The sequence below is a fragment of the Mustela nivalis genome (genome assembly GCF_964662115.1).
Source record: "Mustela nivalis genome assembly, chromosome: 13".
NCBI lineage: Eukaryota > Metazoa > Chordata > Mammalia > Carnivora > Mustelidae > Mustela > Mustela nivalis.
In genome coordinates, this window is record NC_139032.1 from 71,264,243 (window position 1) to 71,285,757 (window position 21,515).

A 21,515-nucleotide genomic window follows, 5' to 3' on the forward strand; every position below is an offset into this window, starting at 1 on the left:
CCCTCGTTGTCTGAGACCGATCTTGGGTTTCCATCCCATCCGGGTCTGTGGGGGCCGGAAGCCATCCCCATATCAACCCCTTCACAGGCACTGCAGGGAAATCTCAGTGTCTTCAGGTGCCCGTAAATCATGCGTTCCGAGGAATGTTCCCTTGGTTTCTCCAGCTCTGTCTGTGCGTGTCTTCTCTAGTCACGGTAAATATTTCAGCAGCCCCAGGGACTAACAAGGAGCACTCATGTGACGTGTCTACCTTGGCAGTGACCATTCTCTGCCTTCTCTGACCGTAGACCACCCTGCCTTTGGCAGGAAGAGGGCAGGTTACTGACTGAGTCCGCGTGAAGAAATTCTTCCCACGGAGGCTCTGGAGGCCCTGTTACTTATTCCTGGTGTTGTTCTGTTGGCTGCCTCCCAGTAGCACAGATTTGCGTTGACTACTTCATGCTATCTTGAGGGGGCTGGCTGCCTTGTTCTCCTTCTGAAACCCCATCCTCGCCACTCCCTCATCTCAGCGGGAGTCTGCGGTCCCCACCTTCCAAGAGCTGTAGTCCTCAAGCTTGTAACCAGGGACCTCTGGGCAATGGGGTTGCCACCCCAACCCACAATGGGCAGGGAGCTGCCTTCTGGGGGAGGCTGAGGCAGAAGCACTGGAATCCTGTTCTCTTTCTGAGGTAGATGCCCCTGCCTGCAAGTGTCTCTTGTTTCTGGCTGCTAGAACTTTCATTATCAGATGCCCCAGAAACTCTCTATTTAGCATAGAATGTACAGACACACAGGGGACCAGTCTGGGAGTCCTCCCCTGGTCCCAGTGGCTTGAACCTTCAACTCATTTGAAGCAGAAAGTCAGATTTACTGAGCTCGCATTCTACAGATTTCTGGAAACACTCAGGGGAAAACTCAGAAGCTCTGCAGATCTGCCCTGGCCACCTCTTGTCCCCTGCACTGTTCCTCTGGCCCCACACTGCTTCTCAAGTCTTCTTCTGGGCCACTGTCAGCAGTCTGTCCCTACACCCTGAGGAGCAGCTCATCTCAGGCCTCTGCTCTCTTCTGGTCCTGTGTTGTATGGGTTGGGACCCGGACTCTGCTCACAGATTCCCACAGTGAGAGTAACCCGAATTCAGGAATAAGAGAGAATTATGTACAACGTTAGACCTGTGGACACACCCGGAACCCTTGACTCAAGCCAAGCCCATCTTCAGGGAATCTCCATAGGCTACCTCATGACTATCTCCCAGTCCATCCCCATCATCTCAAAGGCCCAGTTTCCTTCCTTGCAGCAAGAGGACCATCAGTCATGTCTGTCGACCCTCCCACACACCTAAGGCCCCAGACAGAGATGGTCACTTGAACCTCACCATGGCCAGAGGCCTGCCTGTCGACTCCTGATTTCCTGTTCCTTCTCTCCCAGTGGTTGATATGGAAAAATCCATTCGCTTAGTGAAACTTCCCCTTCCCCCCATACACACAGAGTGTGTTCCTAAAAACATAACTGTCCAATCTCAGCACATTCTGGATCGTTGACCCGCGAGTCCACAAATGGTCTAGTCGGTGCAGAACCAAGCTAATCCTAATCTGCATCTCAATCTAGTGTCTGGGTCCTCTCCAGCATGGAATTGAAAAAGGGAACAAGAAATCTGACAGAACTAAGGTGATATCAGTGGGGACCCAGAGGATAGGACAGATGTAAGAGTTGTGAAGGAGGTAGAGGCTAGGGGCTGACCTGGTTGTCAAGAGAGGGTGTTCAGGGCACTGTCTGGGATCCTGGGTGAATTGTGGCACCAACTAGCTGAAGTAGGGAGTCCAGGACAGGTGGCAGATGAGCACAGATGAGAGTTTTCTTTGGGACGTGTTGAGTCTGAGGTGATTGGGGGCATCCAGTGGAGACGGGCAGGAAGCTGCTCCCTGTATTGTCTAGGAGGGATTGGCATTCCAGGATTCTGGGATGTGGTCCTGGCACGGGGAAGGAATCACATCACATAGCATTCTAGAATGTTCCTGCCTTCGCTTTCCCACTCCTCTTCGGGGGATACACAAATTCTTCTCTTTGTCTCATTCTCGTGGTTTCCTCCTCTCCTCTGACACTTTGACACACCTGCTGGCTGAGGTTCATGCCCGGAGGGTCTCCCCTCCCTGAATGGGCTTGTCAGGCTCTTTTCCCAAGAGGAGCTCGTCTCCCAGTTTTGCCCGGCCACAATGTCCTGCAACTGGGCTAACAGTGAATTCGCTGGTGGTTGTTATTTGGAATCTCAGGATTTTCTGGCTGAACCACCACCCTGTTAGACCCGATTATTAAAAGTATTAAAATTGTGGAATAGATTCTAGAGTTTGGGGAGCTTTTTATTTTTTTTTAATGTCTATAAAATAGGTCTTCTGGATGAATCAGACGCCCGACGCTACATTTCCAGTTTAAGGAATGAGCCTCGAGTTTATTTTTCAGTACTGTTGAAGGCATATTTCTAGTTTGATGTCCTGTGTTTGGTCAATCCCACCAAGCTCATAATGGCTCTTGTTAGCCCATCCCCTTCCCACCCTCCCCGAACTCATTGTACTCTGAGAATCTAGAGCTTTCTGATGGATCTTTTAATACATAGAGCAGTCCTGGGGCTTGAGCTCTCTGGCCAGGATCTGTCCTACCTCAGCTACTCTGCTGAATACCAGTCACTGGGCAAATGCTTGTCTTTGTTTACCCTGATCCTCTGGTTCAGTGGCTGCCTCTGCGGTCCATTATGTAGGGCAGACAAGCTGCTGTTTCGGCAGTGAACCCACTGGGCCTCCCGACACTGTGCCTAATTGTATTCCCTGTTCTCTGCTACCAGATGCAGTAAATTACATTTCCTCCCAGCTCCCCGACCTGCCAATGCTCTGTTCACGAACAGCAAAACCATCACCTGGGCAGGACGGGACTAGCAGAGGAGCTGGTAAGTCCTGGGGAGCTATTTGGTTTTGATGCCGGGACTGGCCAAGGGGCCTGCATTTCTCTAAGCTTTAATAACAAGGGATGCCCAGATAACCTTCCATAGAGGACCCTGTCCTCAGCCCAGCCTCAGACACAGAAATTGCAGTGGCCACAGAGTGTAGGTGCTAGGCCCTGATGAGTAATTAAGGACGGAATAGAAAGGACTACTGAGAAAATCATAAGGTGTTTCCCCCCTACTTTAGTGGGGTCTCTCTCTCTCTCACGTTTATGGTCTTTATATCTCTCCTTATTCTCAAAGTTAATCTGTGCTCTTCCTCTGGGGGTTTTTATTTTCCATACTGGAAATGTACAAGAGCCAAGGAGCTATGATGGAAGCTGGGGGAAAATTACTTTCAAAGTGTATGAGTATGTTGCCAAATCTTTTGGGAATCAAGCTGCTTGTATATTATAAATATATATTCCAAGTATTCCCATTTCTGGAATTATTTCTGAGCTACTGTGGTGTATTTGGGGAAGGGGACTAACAATTTAAAGTATATGTTTCTTGCTAATGTTTTTCACAATGGTGGATTTTAAAAAAAAACATACCTTTACAAGTATAAAGTCTATAGAGAGCTGTGTTTTTCTCTGTTCGATACAAATGTGCCTCAGAAATCAGAACTGGCTGGACGTGAAGAATCAGTCTCTAAACCAGTCCTTTTACAATCCACACAGAAATGCACTGGGGGCCAGGGGCTCAAATGAAAAAAATGAATGGCCTAGGTGGCACAGTTAAGATCAATGTAGGTGAATTCAAATCCAATTTATGTTTTACGTAATCTAGGTAAGTTTAAATCACATAATGACACTTTTCATGGAACATAATAATCATGGGCTTTTAAACCAGAAGAAATATATATAGGCCAAACAGAATGTTTTGTGAAGCAAATAGTCCCTCCTTCTTTTAATGAAACATACCCTAAAATGACAAATAAGTGGTGACATGGTTGACGTGTGCACTGATTCAGTAGCTACTGGGTATCTCTGTAAACACCTTAGCATGTCACTTTTACAACTGACTCACAGAATTCTAGAACTGGTGTTGTCTGGTCGGACCCTGGCCAGGTTCGTGTGTCCCCGGACCGAGAAAGCAGTTCTCAGAGCCTGCAGGTGTGTAGCCAAGAAATCATTGTCAGAGGCTTAAGCCGTAAGCTTTCACGTGCTCCAAGAGCATTTCTGAAGTCAACTAGAGTGATGGCTGTTCAACAGTCACACACCTTACCTTCTGCCAGTATTAGAGACTTGGGTGCTGATCATTCCCAATAAGTGTGGATAAACAGCTTCCCAGGCCCTCTCTACAACATGCTCCTGGACCTTACAGGATGTGAGATACGATCCAACCAACAGACCTATGGATCAGCTCTGGGAGAGGATAGGGACAATATGATGACTCACTTTTAAGGGGTCTAGATAGTCAACAAGTGTGACATGTAAGAGTAAGTAAGGTGTTAACGCAATTGGAGCTCTGGCTGTGTGGGAATACGTTTGTCATCGCAGCCTAGCCTCCTTTAAGTTGAAGGTGCTCCAGAAAAGTAATGATCCAATGGCAAATACATTTTCAGAAAAGAATTATGTGATCAGGATCTTCAAAAATAAGTGTATGTGTACTTCTGTTTATTACCAAAGAACCCATTTGCATAGATGTATCTAACTGTGGAAATATACACATGCAGAATCGTGGAAGGAATCGCATGTGGTGTGGCTAACTCCTTTGTCTAGACTCTTTTCGGAATTGAGTGTCCAGATTCATTATCAGTCATGGCCAACAGAGCATGGCTGGCATACCAAATAACGGCACTCGCCCCCAGAATCCTTTCCCTTAGACATGACCCATCTTGCTTTATGAACATTCTTTTGGAAATTTGCACAATCTCAGGGCCATTTTATTTTTAAGTTTTCAATTTTTTTAAAGATTGTATTTGTTTATTTGAAAGAGGGAGTGGGGAGAGGAGCAGAGGGAGAGGGACAAGCAGACTCCATGCTGAGCATGGTGCCTGATGAAGGGCTCCTGGCCAGGACCTTGAGATCATGACCCAAGATGAAGTCAAGAGTCAGACGCTCAACCAACTGAGCCACCCAGGCATTCCTTGGGCCCATTGTCACTTGTCATTACTCAGCATTATGACAAATCTTCTGGTCATTTGGAGTTTGGAAGGTTTAGGCTTCTATATAAATGGGAATTTATTTAGCATCATTGCTTTTAGAATTAGGAAGCATCTATTGCAATCAAACATGAGGCCAGGCTTTAGCAGCCCTGCAAATGGATCCCCAGACCACAGTCATATACCTCTGTGATTGGAGTTTGTGTCCCTCCAGGAGCCCCACTCTGTCTAATTGTACTGACCATTGGGAAGTCCTTCCTCTGATGTCTGCCTCCATCTTCCACCCATCAGTCCTTATCCTGCTCCCTGGAGCCACTTGGAACAAACCTTGAGTTGATTTCCCTTTAGCTATTTGAAAATGACTATCATTTCTGGCCTTTCCCAGATCCCCAGTCTGCATCCCCTTAGCACCCACAGCACCCAGTCTCTTTGGCTGTCTCAAAATTAATAAAATGGCTTGGAGATACCCTCTGCTATCCTTGCCCCTCCCAACTGAACCCTCCCCACTTTGCCTCTTGTCCCTCAGATGTGCAGTGCGTGGACCTGCCCCATGCACTCTGGGGTGGGCTGATCTCCACCCCCGCCCCGAGAGCAGGGTGAGAATCCGCAGACCATGGGACTCACTCTGCTGGTGCTGTGGTCTCTCAGCTTCAGGTTCAACCTCTGCTCAGCCTCATTCCCTTGATCCAGTGTAGTCATTGATCCAGAATCATTTCCATTGAAACATGTAGCGGTTTTCTCTAATTGTGCACATACTGCTTTCCCTGCTCAGAGAAACTACAAAATTCCTTATTTCTTAATTTCAAAAGGCAAAAGTAAGAATGAGCTATATACCTTTCTGCCCTTTGTATATTTGATGTAACTGTTGAATTTCTTCTTGTTAGATTGTCCCTTGTAAGTGTCAGGGCCCCATAAGGTCACTTAGGAGCATCTGTGAAAGGTGGGGAGGGGAATGGTATAAAGGGATTTGGTAGTCAGGGCTCAGCTGTTCTGTCCCATTTCAGACACAGCAGCTCCTCTGTCCTTGGGTTTATATATTGTATTTCTGCCTCAGATTTCCATCTGAATAAAGCTTTTCACAGTTTTGAAAATAGAAAACCTTTCTTCTCTAGTGCTGGGATTTTTATAGCTATTGATTGTAGCACCTCAAAGCCTTGCTTTTCTTCTCAATTTAGTATCACCTGAGATCTGAAAACAAGCTTCCATTATTTTTCTTCATTTCATTGATGAAAACATGGCACAGTTAGAACCAAAGTCAGAGGCCTGTGACACACTGTTGGGGTCTCCTGGCCCTTGAGAACCCTAAATAGGCACCTATGGGACATGCTCATTTAATAAGTAACAAGTTCTGGCAACTGTCTTGACAACCCAGGCACATGTTTCTGTCTCGTCCACAGTAATGTAAGGGACTTTGTGATGATCCAGATGATCTTAATCTCTGGCTTTGCTTAAATTGCCTAAAGAACTTGAACAGAAAGAAAATGAAATTCATCTCTATACCTTCCGCCCGATGAACCCTTCCTGGGTCTTGGTGGTCTTCACTCTTTGAAAATGAACTTTAGAATTTAGCCAGCCACGATGGTAAGCTACTTCTACATAATTTATGTAATTCCTTCCTTCTTCTTTGTTTAAATCAAAAGAACTCCAGGTGTCGGCTTCTAGCACCTTTACTGGCGTCTAAGATTCTTGAGACAAATTTATCAATAAGGGAACTGATTCCTGGGTCTAAAGCACTGAGATCATTTATGTCTCTCAGTGCTTCATTATTTTTTGAGCTTCTCCACTCATCTGGGCTTCACTTCCCTCTTAGCAATATTCTTTGGCACTCTCGGACTGAAAACTGTCCTTCTTGAGCAAGAAAGTGGAAGCAAAATCAGATATGGGAAATTGGCTTGGGCTCTTCTCAGCCATGATGTCACACCTTTCCAGACTTATTTCTGTCAGTACTAAGGTCTCCTGGGAAAGCAATCGTTCCAAGAAACTTGTGATGACTTGTTTTAAAGGTAGAGATTGTCTAACTGCTGGGATGAGAGAAAAAATCCACTCTGAATTAATTTCCTCACTTGCATTGTTTTTTTTTTTTTTTCCATCACAGCAGCCAAGTTTGTACTTCCATCCCCCAGAGAAGGTATGAGCATATATGTATATGCATAGTCATGTGCCCAAAGGGAATTGACCGCATGTATGTATGTTCACTGAATAAGCCAAGTGTGTGCATTGTTTCTCCTCCACATTCCAGGTGTGATGTTAGCTACTGGGTGTTCAGTATATTGCGGGGGTCTAATGACAGTGGGCTGTGTCATATTTTATTTTACATGTGGACCTTCAGGCTTATACCTCCTCCCACTGATCCCAGTGAGTCAGAACAAGTGAGCTGCTAGGAGCTGGAGTCGAGGGACCTAACGTGATTGAATTTTCTGTCCTCATGGAACACAGTGTCTTGTTTGGTCTTCTCTTGGCTTGATTCTGAAATGGAATCATGTGGTTGGTCGCCCCACCCCTCCCTTGGGTCATATGCTCTTGTTTCCTCTTCCCTAGGCTCCATAGTGCCTGTATAGCTACCTTCTCCTTACCAAAGGTGAAGGAGCAGGGAACACGAGAGTACCTAGAACTGTTGGCATAAGCTTGCATTGAAATCAAGCATTCTCTGTGGCTCAGACCCATGTCTCTGGGCTGTTCAGTGTGCCAGTAGGTTCACCTCCTGCCCCCATCCTGGTTTTTAGGCAAGTACCTATCACAGGGGCCTCCCCTCTAAACCACACCTGGCTGTTTTCAGAACCAAGAGCCTAGGATTAACAATCTGAATTAGACTGCCTCTGTTTCTTTAAGGTTCTCCTTATTTACCAGAGGGTAGGGTGGAGCAAGGACCTAGTAAACCAAACCCAGAGGCCTGGCGTCAAAGCTCCAGTTGCATCATTCATTCCTATCCGTTGCAGAAACTCACCACCATGGTTTTTATTCTTCCTTGACAGTCATGAACATCTACTCCCCCATCTAGGTTCTTGGAAAGCATAGCAAAAATGCTTTATCCATTCCAACCTTATTGTCATGTATGTCATGTTAGGAGATCAGTAATTAAATATATCATTTTGTAAAAACCTACTTTCAGATTTCAGTTATCCTGTCATTGAGACTTCCATCAGACCATCTCTATTCTCTCTTCTCTGGCTCCAGAATCTTTCTCAAGGGAGGAAATACTCATACTTTCCAGGAAAGTATGAGTATTTCATACTTTCCAATGTATGTAAGTATTTCATACTTTCCAATTTCATACTTTCTCAATGGAGGAAGCTCTCATACTTTCCTGTATGTCCATGTGGCTCTCAAAATCTCTTCCAGGGGCTCCCCCAGAAAACCCCCTCTCCTCAGAAACAGCCCTTCCTGACTTGTTTTCAGTAAGCTGAGCACGGACCCCTCATCTCTACACAGATTGTAGTGTATCCCATGTGGCGAGGGAAAGCTTAAGGGAAGAGAGTGGAAGAGAAGGGAGTATATTTTGTGGTTAGACATGAGAGCATGACCTAAGTGAGAGGCCTTTGGTAAACGGTGTGCATACATCAAAAATAAAATGTTAAATTCAAAATGTAAGTCTCGTTTCTGTACTGGTTCACATTCACCCTGCTTCACATTTGAAATATTATCGGCTGAGAGCTGGAGCAAAATAAAAATGCTTATTTATAAACAGCATAATTAAGATAAATGTTCACACTTCCTGTATGGCTTTCTGAATGTCTGGTAACATTCTTGTATGTGTATCCATGGAGTCTAAATGCTGCTTTCATGTTAAGCAAGAGCTTCTCAAAGTGTTCACCTAGGTACCCCTTCCTAGAGAGGAAAGTGGATGCAGACAAATCATGGGAGGCCAGATCCTGACGAAATCTGCTAAAAATCTGTTTCCTTTGAAGCCTTGTTTTACCTGGGGGGGGGGGGGAGTATGGATGGATGTGATATTTTATGGCATAATGTATTCAGGCTTATCTTATTGGCAAAATGTCTTAACGATGTTCTACTCCCATATTCTAGAAATATTGAAAAACAGTGTACAACATGTAAATACAAATACTAATATGTCACCCTAATGAAACCATGACCCATGTGGTTCAGTCCTAGAGCCATGTCACATTTAACAAAATATGGTTTAAAATCACACACACAGAAACAAAAACAAACAAACAAACAAAAACACAACATTAAAAAAGGAATTCTGTTCTGTACCTGTTTTTCCTGAAGGATATTATAAGGACTCCAATTCATATCCCCACCCAGAAGCATTTCTCACTTGTCCTTTTCTTTATTCCCCATATCTCCACTACCACCACAAAAATGTACCCTCTTTTTCCACAGCCCATGTAGCTTTTACACCCTCTCCTACTGAACTCCTTGCTTCTCCGCTCTTTTTTGTGTGCATCTACTCAGGTGTTCTAGCATAGAACTCCCCCTCACCCCCCTTTCTGTCTCGTCTCTGATTCTGGAAACAGGCAAAGACAAAATGAAGGTTGGGGGTTAGGATGGTGGAGAGAGGAAAAGTGGACCAACAATGACAGCGTTCTCATTGGTGGGCAGAAGAAGAAGGACATCTCCAAAGAGTCCCATGCTAATAATTTGTACCTGATCACATATAGATCTAAAAATAGACATGTTTTGCTCCATAGTCTGTATTGATAACAGATCAGTGTGTCATTTTGTTCACATATTACTAGATGCTTGGGGAATAATTAGATATTGTACCTATAACTGGCAAACATTAGCATCATCCTTATTTATAAATATGTCCCATGAGTGTTTTAATAGTGATAGGACATAATACTTTAACCCCCAAACTGTGCATTTTAATATAAGTGCCATATTTAAAGAACAAACCTTGGAGTCCACACACAATTTTAAATGCCTAGTCTGTTTCTCTGGTGACACACTTGGTGGGAAATCAGGAAATAACCGAGACAAATATTTCTCTTGATGTCACCATCCTTGTGTGAGCCCATGTACTTCCGTGACAAATATCGGTTGGCCTCTCACTGTGTCACTGAAGGAAACTCAAGATCTTTGTGTTGAATAAGTGAAACTTTCAAAACGGACATAAGGAAAATCAAGCATTGGATCTGGCTTCACAATCTGTTTAGTTAAGTGTTAACTGTGAACGGACTGTATCTTATTACCCAACAGATGAAATAGTATCATGGCTGTTTCTCTAACCAGTTCAAACATTAATTACTGTGTGTACCTTTTCATTGGTGTCATGTTATACAAAGTCTTTGTGACTAGATAGTAGACTTTTCAATTAGTAGTATTTATTTCACCGGTATTTGTAGATCAGGTACCGTGTAGACAGAAGGCTCTAAGGTAGGTGCTGGTGGGTAGGGGAATGGTAGAAAGATGTCAGGCAGAAAACTCACCTTTAGGGATCCTAAAAATCCAGGGAGCTAATAAAACATTTCCACAAATGATTATACCCCTGAGTGGAAAGTGTTAAGTGACTTCAGAGAGGTTTGGAAGTGTTCAGAGAGCTTAAGAAGAGAGAGAAGTCTTGGAGATGGAAGGACCAAAGAAACCTTCTGAAAGTGGGGAGGCAGCTGGCTGGCTGGCCATCGCATCGATGGATAGGTCCTATTTGGATGGATAGAAACTCTGAAAGGAAAGCCAGTTCATGAGAAGAAAATCTTAAAAGCAGGAAAAGTTTAGGTGTGAGGTGGTGTTATTTGATTACGCTAAAAAGGGGGGGGGGAGTTGAAATGATCATTTGGATCTTCTTAACACCCTTGGGGAACATGTAGTTATTCAAAAAGAGGTAGGGACTCAAAGGCAATCATAACCCGAGATGCCCCCACGGGAAAGGCAGGTCAGGTAGGGAAGGATGCTGAGTTCTGGGAATAGAGCAAAGTTTGCTACGGTTGGAGCAGACTGTGGGATGGGAGGGGCTGCGAGACAAGGCTAGAAAAGAAGTTGCAGACAAATTCCCAAGGGAATGATATGCCAAGCTAAGAAGTTTGGCGTTTGTCCTATATAGATGCAGGAACCCACAGAGCATTTGTGAAGAAGGTGTTGTGGGCTGGATGGAGCACAGGTTAGTGGAGCCAGTAGACTTTTTTTTATAAGTGGCCTGATTGTAAATATTTTAGACATTGTGGACCACATATGGTCTCTGTCATCTATTCTTTGTTTTTTTTTTTCTTTTTTCCTTTTCTCTTTCTTAAATTTCCCTCCTTCTTTTTTTCCTTCCTTCCTTCCTCCCTCCCTCCCTCCCATTTCCTTTTTATAGTATTTTCAGAACAAGTTTTGGACTACCTTTGCCCCCTGCTCTGAGAAGGGGCAGGTGGAAGTGGGCAAAGCTGTTGTGCAGAAAGCAGGGGGGGCCTGGCCTGAGGCAGGGGCAGTAGAAGAGTCGTGAGGAGATGCAAGGGGAGAGGTCAGAAGTGGAATTAGTGGCTCACAACAGTTTGGCTGTGGATGAAATTAGGAAGAAAAGGACAAATCAGGTGTGATTCTGAGGCTTCTCGCTCGAGAGACTATGTGGTACTGGTATTATTGAAAACCAAGAAGACTAGGGGGTAGTCTTTAGAGAAGGTGAGTTCGGTGTTGAAGTTGCGGAGTTTGAAGTAACCCCTGGGTCATCTAAGGAAAGCGTGCCCCGGGCCGGTTGGCTTCCTGGGAACAACGCTTGCTTGGTGTCCTAAGCATCCAGAATGTGTGCCTCGGAGGGAGCCTCAGAAGTAACAGATTGGAGAGGCTGGAGTGTCACACAAGACTACAGAACAGGAGAGAGCAGGTCTTTAGGAAGCCCAGATTGGTGGCAAGATTTGGGATAAGTTGGAGAAGGCTAGAGTGGACGGGGGGAGCTGGGAAGAAGCCCTTACCGTAACCTAGGGAAGAGGAAATAGTGTCTCAGATTGAGTAGTGGCCGTGGAAGAGAGAGAAGGTGACTGAGAAGAAAGATGGTATGGGGCAGAATCACGAGGATTTGGCGCTGTGTGCATGGCCAAAGCAAGAAGCCTTTTGTGATCATCGTCCTCCAATTCCAGTTGCTATGGGATGCTGCTACCTCCGTCTTGTTCTTTTTCTAGTCCTTGTTTCAGAAACGCAGCTCAGTGATTGAAGTAGTCTCAGAGCATATACCTTGACTGGTTTGTAGCTTCAGTTCCTGTAGACAGCCTAGTTCAAAGCACAGTGGAGGATAGCAATGCCCCACCAGCAAAATCTTTTGCATATTCTCCATTCACAGTAAAAGGAGATGCAGAAAACAAAAACAAAAACAACAGTAGACCACTTGGTGAAAAAGTTAAAAAAAAAAAGATTTAAGATTTTGGAATTACAATGCTTCTTAACCAGGACCTTTAAAATTGTCTATAAGCCTCGGGTAAGCTGTCAATCAAAATAAACTTGCATGTGTGCCAGCCTCCCAGAAATTCATTACAAGGGATGTACATGGTCGCTTGTGGTCTTACGTTAGCAGATCTTCCTTAGAAGTGTAAGTGCCAGTGAGATGTGGCAACTCTGTACATCTGGCTTCCCGGTGCAGTAAGCTGCTGTGTGCAAACACATTTATAACCACCTTTGTCCACACTGTGCACTCACTCTAACACTCAAGATGCTTGGCAGTTAGACTAGAAAGGGCACAAAGCCCTTTTTTTGGTGTCTGTTTGGCAATTAACCATTCACTGGCTTTTTTTGTTGTAACATGCACTTCCTTTCTCTTGTTTTCATTCAAGCTGTGTACGCCATGGAAATTAATGTGGAGAAAGACAAACAAACAGGAGAGACCAAGATTCTCTCTGCATCCACCATTGGCCCAGAGGGGGTCCATCAGAGAGGAGTCAAAGTCTATGATGATGGTACCAAAGTAGTGTATGAGGTGCACTCGGGAGGCACTGTGGTAGAAAATGGAGTGCACACGTTAAGCTCAAAGGATGTAGAAGCACTTATTCAGAAGGCGGGACAATCAAGCTTCAGAGGAGGGCACGTGTCAGAAAGAACTGTGATCGCAGATGGGAGCCTTGGCCACCCGAAGGAGCCCATGCTCTGCAAGGAAGCCAAGTTAGAAATGGTACATAAGTCTAGGAAGGATCATTCTTCTGGGACCCCAGGGCAGCAGCCCCCAGCCCCCAGCACAGAAGGGCCCGAGGCCAACTTGGATCAGCCAGTCACCATGATTTTCATGGGCTACCAGAATATTGAAGATGAAGAGGAGACGAAGAAGGTGCTAGGCTATGACGAAACCATCAAGGCGGAGTTGGTCCTCATTGATGAAGACGATGAGAAGTCATTGAGGGAGAAGACCGTGACGGACGTGTCCACCATCGATGGGAACGCAGCCGAGCTTGTGTCCGGGAGGCCGATCTCAGACACCACAGAGCCCTCATCCCCAGAAGGGAAAGAAGAGAGCCTGGCCACAGAGCCAGCCCCAGGTACCCAAAAGAAAAAGCGCTGTCAATGCTGTGTTGTCATGTGACCACTTCTTTCTTCCCTTTTCTTCCGGGCAGCCTCTGGGCTCTCCACCACTTCCGTAGACCTCACTGTACCGCTAACGGCAATACTGTCAGCTGGAAGCAAACACCTGCCTTGCCTTGCAGTTGGATTGCTTGGGTCTCTCTTATTTTTGTCCCCCTTTCATTTTTCTCCAGTTTCCTCACCTGAGAGACAACGTGCATGTGTGTGCTTCATTCTTTCCAAGAACTTACTTTTCCTCTAAACCTTTCCTTGTGTCTTCAAGAGTGAATCAATTTCTTACTGCTCGATTGGAATGGACTCTCCACATCAGCCAGTTCTATAGTAGCCTTAACTCACTTGACTGGAATCGAACCCGTGGCCCTGGGGGTTTCCTGTTGTAGCGTGTTCCTATAATGTAGTCACACATCACCACGTCGCTGACTTCCCACTTGCCTCCCTTGCTGTGGATCTTTGCTTTTATATCGTGTGTGGCAAAATGCTGTGGGCTCTCGCTGGTTGCCAGCGTGGCCAAAAGTGGACCTTATACTTAGTCTGTTCAATCTAGGGTGATGCTTTTTGCTGCCTTACATAAGCTTCCAGATTACAGTATTGTGCATCTATGACTTTCCATCTGTTAAAACTGAAATGACGTTGATGTAAAAGAAAAGGAACCCAGTGCTTGTCACAGCTGAAATGTAGGGACTGATTCCATAACCCGCCCATCAGCAGCCGTCTCTTTCTGTGGCTTACCTGATGGACCCTTTATATACGAAGCACCATTTTTAATTTTCTAAGGACATGAAACAAACATTGTTTTGAGCATTCGTAGTAATCTCTAAACTTAGGCATATCCATGAGCCTTGCTTCTATTCTCTCAGAAAAAAAAAAAAATGTAAATTTTTATATTGTTTTCTTTTTCACGGATATTTTCTGATCATGTTAATCTATTTTCAACGAAGGGATCATTTTGAGGAGTATCTCTGCAGTGACCATATTTCTAGAACAGTCTTTTTGACCAACTGTGGTTGCTGCCAAGCTTCCATTTCATTGTGGATGGACGGTGCTGGAACTGAATTTACCTGTTCATCTCCCCTTCCCACTTGATTACAGAGCCTTACTTCTGGACTCTTTTCTTTCTGTCCCATGAGAAAGAGAATGTTTCCCATAATGTCACCATGCAGGTTGATCCACCCTTCAAAATCAGCTTGAAAATGTAAAAAATGTGTAAGAAAGACGTGTCTTCTCCACGTTAAGTCCTTAAACTCATTCCACAAGTACCGGCTGAGTGGCACATAGCGGAGCTTCTTAAGGCATATTTCTTAAACTTCTGGAGATTTCAGAACATCAGAGAATAGTTTTTTGGTTGTTGTTTTTTTTTTAAATCTAGAACACAATGAACAATTTAAATAAATTCTTAGCATTCTCCCAAAGCAAACAGCCAGGTGTATAGTAAAACCAAAGGGAAGCAATAGAGTAAAAAAATAATACAGTAATAAAATAAAGATGTAACATTTTAACTGGTTTTAATAACAGAGATCTCTTAACCTGAAGTTATTTGCCCAGATGTTCATAGCACTATTGCAAATCATTCACAAAATATATCTATGTTCCATGGAACATAGTTTTAAAAAACATAAAATAAGTCATGCTCCCTCAAGTCAAACCTCTGTGGAAAGCAGACAAGAAAAAAAAAAATTAGATAGTCTTGAGAGAATTTCTTTATGGAATCAACTAAATTTGTCCTAAACATAGTTTTCTCAGTGCTAAATCTAACTGTTACTATTTTAAGTTTCGTGGCTTGAACTTATATTCCAAATGGAAAGGGGGAAAATGACATTTTTATTGCGAAAAGTTCATTTCTCTCAAATAATTATATTTCAGTGAGCACAAAGTAAGTCATTTTATCACCAACGGGTAAGCAGAAAAAGTCAAGAAGGGACAAATAAAGGAGCTAAATTCTGCTCCTAAAATGATTCCATCAATGGCTTCCTTTTGAATAGTGGAGGGGGTTCCCTCTAAATGATCTCAGGTTCACCAAAGCAGCTACAGTTGAATTAGGCTGCTGTCTTATCTCGGAATAACATCTGGTTTTGCTGCCTAGAAATCTCCCCACTCGGCTTCACACTCCTCAGTCAATGGTCACTTAGGCTTCCTTTAAATGTTGAAGAGAACGACATGCCAGATAAACTTATTCACGTAGAAAATGAAAAAAGTTTGAGTGTTTGGACAATCTATTATTTTAATAATTTATTTAATAAAGAAACAATCTAAAAGTTTACCATAACTTACCTTTTTTTACTCACTTAGGGGTTAATATTATTCAATAGGAGTTTTTAAAAGCACAGTTAGTGAGGGGAATGGTAGAATGTAGAACCCTTGAGCTTGCTGTTTGATAACCAGAATCAGTCTGGTTCGAGGACAGAGAATTCCCAGAAATGTTCTACCCATCCTGCCGTAGTGAGCTAGTTCTTCATGAAGAAAATGATCTGCCCCTTTCACAGCAGCCCTACACAAGAGATCTGAAAGACCAATGATAATCTGCACTTTCATTCATCAGTTATTATTATAGGAATTAACAAATTACATGAATTAGAAGTCTCTTTATAATTTTACTATTAAATCTTATTATTAGAGCCTTTAAAGTAAGACATGTTACCTTTAGTAAAATGATATGTGGCCATAGGAAGTGGTTTGTTTGAATATGGCATTTATGTGCTTATTTTTCATCCTTTTCTTATCAAAATAGAGGATTTAGGCTCAGCCAGTACTTTTATGGGATGAGACCTAAAATCTCACCTACAGCATCAAGTAACTACATAATGAACATATCCTCAGTGTCGTGATTGAGAACGTTCTGCCTTCCCTGCCATCATTCTCTCTGTAAAAACTTTATTATGTGTGGTATCACACCCTCCAAAAATACAGGGTACTGGCTTCCATAATCTGACAAGTTAAAGAACCAGTAATGAAGCTGCAAGACCATAGTCTTTTTGAGCCAATGGTTCGTTGGGTTGTCTTCTAAAACTAAATAATCAGTTCCCCCTTAAACGGAAAGAGAAAGAGGGAAAGGAGGGATATTTCATTTCTTAGAAATAGATTTTCAGTGGCATTGAATTAAAGATCTTTTAATGGTTAAAATGGTAAAGTTTAACGTACATATCCTTACAAATCTCAATGACTTGTATATCCTTTGCCTTTGTTTTCTTTGATGTGCAATAGGACAGACTAAGGGGATTTTTTTTTTTTTTTTTACCTTGTACCTCTTTTGCCCTTAATTCTATTAATTACTTTTATAAGCAAAGTGAGTTGCCTCTAAAAGTGATTTGACAGTGTCCAGGGACATCACTGATACTGGGACCAGAGAGGGTGAGGAGAGAGGGCATTCCCTTCTGGCCAAACCCAACGCATGGTTTCCTTCAGCCTCCTGAGCAAAGACTTTCAGGAAACTTAGATTTGACTCCTTTCTGAATTGCAATTATACATGTATCAGCTTTAAATTCCCATCAACTCCATTTTACTTCCTGGTCATAAATGTGTTTGTTCCTTCATACAAGTAGAATGCTTTATTTTGGTTAGGGTCAAGTTTTTTATAAAAGGGGGGAAAACATCAAGATGCAGGAACCTCTCTGGAGCAAAACATTCAGGCCAAGTGCGAAAACGGCTCCTGTCTCTTCGCCTCCTCAGAACTTCATTTCAAGGGACCACTGAACACCCTTGAAATGAACACTTATTTCCTGCCATTGAACCAGGGTTGCGAAAGCGGAGGGAGGGAATATGGTGACAGAGGCAAAACTCGAACCACTAAACCAGCTCTTCCTTTTTACAAAGCACCCTGTCGATTTAAAACACAGGCGAACACAAAATATTCACAGAGGACTGTTTGTTGTTCTTGCTGAAGATCTAGAAGCTCAGATCTCCCTTTGTCAATGGACTCACTGTGGAGTTCAGCTCACCAAAGGGCCCCTTCCTTGTGGGGATAGTCTCATCTCCCAAAGGGTTACTTTGTTTACAGTAAACACCCCTCCAAGGCAAGCAGTTTTAAGTTGTATTTTTGCAACATGTACCTTCAGTCATTGGAACCACAAAGAAGGTTTGAAACCTCATAAATATGCAATCTTTTAGAAGCTCCTCAGTTTACTTTGTATCAAGGTATATAGAACTCCACTGATGAGGATAGAACCAGCAAATATCCTTTGTCCTGCTGGACTTTACAACCCAGCAGGTAAATGGAGTGATGGTGGTATATATCACAAACCAGCTCCAAGAAACCAGCAAGATGAGCTCTTTGACTCTAGCTGCCAGCGGTCATTTATAGCCTTCTTCTGGTCTTTTCAGGAATACTGGCCTGCATTTTCTAGGGACAAAGAAAAGCCAGGCTTTCGTGATCATAGGAGCACAATGCAATTATGTGTCTGTATTTTCATAGTTTCAGTGAACTCTAGGATAAAATTCTCATTTAAAAAAAAAAAAAAACCAAAATACTTATTATTTGAATGTAGAAAAAAATAAAATAAAACTTACATCCTGAAAGGTTTCAAAAGGGCAATTTCCCTGGGGATCCCTAGACCAGCCTCGCCCATCCCCCTTCATTTTTATATGACTTAAATAGGCCTCTGCTTCCCCTCTCCACTCAGTCTAACCTAAGGTCAGAACCATATCACAAAACCTTGCTTTCAACTTGAAAATATAAGATGTAATTTTGGGGATCGCAGGATTTCTGCATCAAAGATCTGGACCGCCTTAACTTTTGTAAAAAACAAACAAAACAAAAAAACAAACCAGTTTTTCAAGGCTCTCTTTTACTAAGCAGGAAACCAAAATGTTTCCTGAAAATTAATGACTTTTTTATATTTTGTGACTATTTTCTAAGTTTCTATAGGTTGAGGTGTAAATGGTCATCTTCTCCCCGTAATGCCTCTTCCTGGTCAGCGGGGGGGCGGGGGAGCGGGGCCTCTTTTTTGCAAGTCACTGCATTTTTATCAAAAGAAAAGTATATTTCATGAACCATAAATAAAAAAAAAAAAAGTCCCTAGACTTCAGGCAGTCCTTCTGGAGTGAAAGAACAAAAATACAGAAAGAAAAGAATTACAGGGTGGCTTTCCTTTTATTTTCCTATGGTTAATGTACTGTATGGTATGTATGTTTACAGAATGTATCTGCCTTGTGATGTGAACAAATGAATGACAAAAACAGAGTTCTGATGTGCCATTTTAAAGTTTGCCTTAGCATTGCTGTTTATGTTCTTCTTTTCTGTCCTTTAAAAAAAAAAAAAATGCAGGTTGTATTCCAAAGCTGTATTAACACAACATTCTCTTCCCCGCCCCTACCCAGCCCTCTTCAGAGCTGTGAATTCCATCACAGGAGCCTTGAGGCAGAACCTTGCTGGTCAGACCCAGAGGGAATACAGTGGACATTGCCTGGACATTGTCTATGTCCATCTAGCAACCAAGCATGTTCCTATGTTCTCATCTGGGTCTGAATGTCACGCTCTGACACTCCTGGGCAGGCCATAGACAGCATAAGATCTTCCGCAGTCCTTCTTACAGTGAGGGGATGGGGACTTACTTGTGGACCCCCTCTCTGGGTCTGGGAGCATATTTTTAAGCACAAGTAGCATAGCTTGTGAAAGCAAGAGAGATGGACTCAAATGGTGTGATTGAGCCATAACTGAGAGGTGTGCCCATTCATAAGATGAGTACCATAGGGCTGGGAGTAAGGAGTGGCCATTAGAAATGGAATATTTTACATTTATGTATTTTTTTAAGGAATGATATTTTTATAATGAAATCTATATGCATTATGAAGCTTGAGTTTGAAAACAATTTTGATTGAGTTATTTCTCCATTCCGTTAAGGTAACTTTCTGGTGACTTCAGCACAAGCCCAGACCTTGAGAGGCATGATCAAAGGTCCTGTGGCCTGCCCATGTGCCTCCACTGCATGAAATCCAATGTTTCCAAACAGACCTATATTGTAAGATCAAGCTTTCTATGCCTGTCATTAGATAAACCATGTCTTGATAGCTTGATAGCTCTCTGGGCTACATCTTTAATGATAAATAATGATGTTTTTCATGAAAGGGGATAGCCATTTTAAGTGTAAGGCAACTCTAGCAATGATCAAAGTCCAAATATTTCACATATTTAAGGACTGATCCCTGTGTTGGAGATTAAGGGACCACTCACTATGGTACATTTAAATGATATGGATAAAATGGTGCGTCAGAAGCCTCTGGCCATAAACCAACAATATAAAACTTAGGAGGTATAATTGGCCTTGTAAATACCAAAGGTGCTGCACCACATTTTCAGAGTTAAGACACAGGAAAGAATTGTCTTTATCTATCCACTAATGAGATTCTGAATTTTTAGCGTTCCTGGATCCTTCCCCCCTCCACCAATTGTCTGCCAAGCTCCCAAGTTCCCATTGCAATCAAACTCAGTTTCCTAAAGATCTTCACCCACATCTGTTCCTCTGAGGGACAGAACAGCGTAAGCCTCGGAGTCTGCTTACCACCCCTATTAGATTCTCTTCCCAGACAGCATCCTTGCCCCAGACGGGCCCTTTTTCTATGACCTTAAAAGACCAAGAGCCTTTTCCAACAAGGCAAGGTCAGAAGCTTTCTCTCCAACTGAAGAAAAAGAACCCCTCCGGGTCCCATGCAAATCATTTCGATTCTGTCATCACTAGAATCCCTCCAACAGGCCCAATTCAAGCCCAGCTATGAACACCAGTGTCATGGAGACAGCTCTCAAAATGCAGGAGCTATGCAACTGCCTGAAGGTGCTAAGGGAGAGCGGTTTGGCTCTCTTCTCTTATCACACGGGAGCCTCACAGTGTTGAGCTGAGGCGGACGGGGAGGCGTCCAGGTCCTTGATTTTGCAGTCAGTCTTTAGAGACAGAGAAACCACCAGGCGATGTCTGATCCGAGCTATTCTGGTGCAGCTTTAACACCAATTCCGTGATATCCTATTCTGGCCAGCAGAAAGAGTCCTGTCCTTCGCGGGGTTCTGGAACATTCTCTCCTCCTCTCAAGCTCCTGACATAGTAAAGTTAAAAAATCACACAGGGGTTCCAGAAAATGTTGTGTCTGATGCAGCTTTTCAGTGAATGTAGGTTGTTGATGGAATTTTCAGCTTTAGCAGTTCACTCGGGGTGAGTGACATCTCTGTAAATATTTCCATTTCTGTGGTTGGTTGGGGGGTGGGGTGGGAGCCTGTCGTGCTGACTCTGAATTAGACTTGCTGGGCTAGCTGCTGTACTTTGTAACCTGAAGTGTACTTTGACTGTTCTCTTTCCTTCGGATGAAAAACAAAACAAAAACCGACTTCAGAAATAACACTGCCAGCGACAGCCCAGGGCTGTACTTGTAGCTTCTCTCTGTTCCTCTGTACAGTATTAATAGACAATAAACTGCCTTTTCACTGCATCTACCTCTGAGTGTCTGTGCCCGGATTCTTTCCCACCCCCCAACTGCCACGGGTGCATGTCAGGCCAGACTGCCTCGGGGGGCGCCTTCGACCGCTCGCTAATGCCAAACCCTAATCCAGTGCCTTTCAAACTGGAGTGTGCCTCAGAATCACGTGGGGGGACCTGCCAAGAAGGGGGAAGCTCAGTCCCACCTCTGGAACTCCCATTCAGGTTCCTGGGTGCGGCCTGCTCACCTGCCTTGCTAATCATGTCTCCAGGTGATTCTGATACATGGGGTTCCTGGCCCGACTGTGGGTTGGGGGGCCCCGCAGGGGGCATCCCTGTGGCCTGCCTGTTCCAGCTGGTTTCCACACTAACTAATCTGCTTTCCCAGCACCTTCTCTCTCTCACCTGCTCTTGCACATCTGTCTCCACACCTGTCGTCTTTGTTCTTGTTCCTTGCAAACCCCTAGCTGTGGCATCGACCGTGATCCCCTGGGTCCAACTTGGGCTGCCCCTCAGGCAGTACGCATTCAAGCACTGTTGTCTTAGAAACAGGAGCACCTGAAGACAGATGGGAATTTGGTTATTCTTCTTTACTGCTGTATCCTCTCTATCCAGAATAGGCTC

General features: G+C 43.7%; 1 protein-coding gene across 5 annotated transcripts in view; it reads left to right on the plus strand.

The window, feature by feature from the left end:
- PALM2AKAP2 (PALM2 and AKAP2 fusion) overlaps window positions 1–21,515 on the plus strand; it is a 448,736-nt gene that overhangs the window by 241,490 nt on the left and 185,731 nt on the right. For 3 of the 5 annotated variants that reach the window (XM_082696837.1, XM_082696843.1, XM_082696845.1), the window contains exons 7-8: window positions 2,814–2,915; window positions 12,759–13,454. The exons of 1 other annotated variant lie outside the window; for it this stretch is intronic. In XM_082696837.1, the coding sequence (XP_082552963.1) occupies window positions 2,814–2,915; window positions 12,759–13,454 (798 nt within the window). The remainder of the gene's footprint in view (window positions 1–2,813; window positions 2,916–12,758; window positions 13,455–21,515) is intronic. One more of the 5 variants, XM_082696844.1, reaches the window with a different exon arrangement.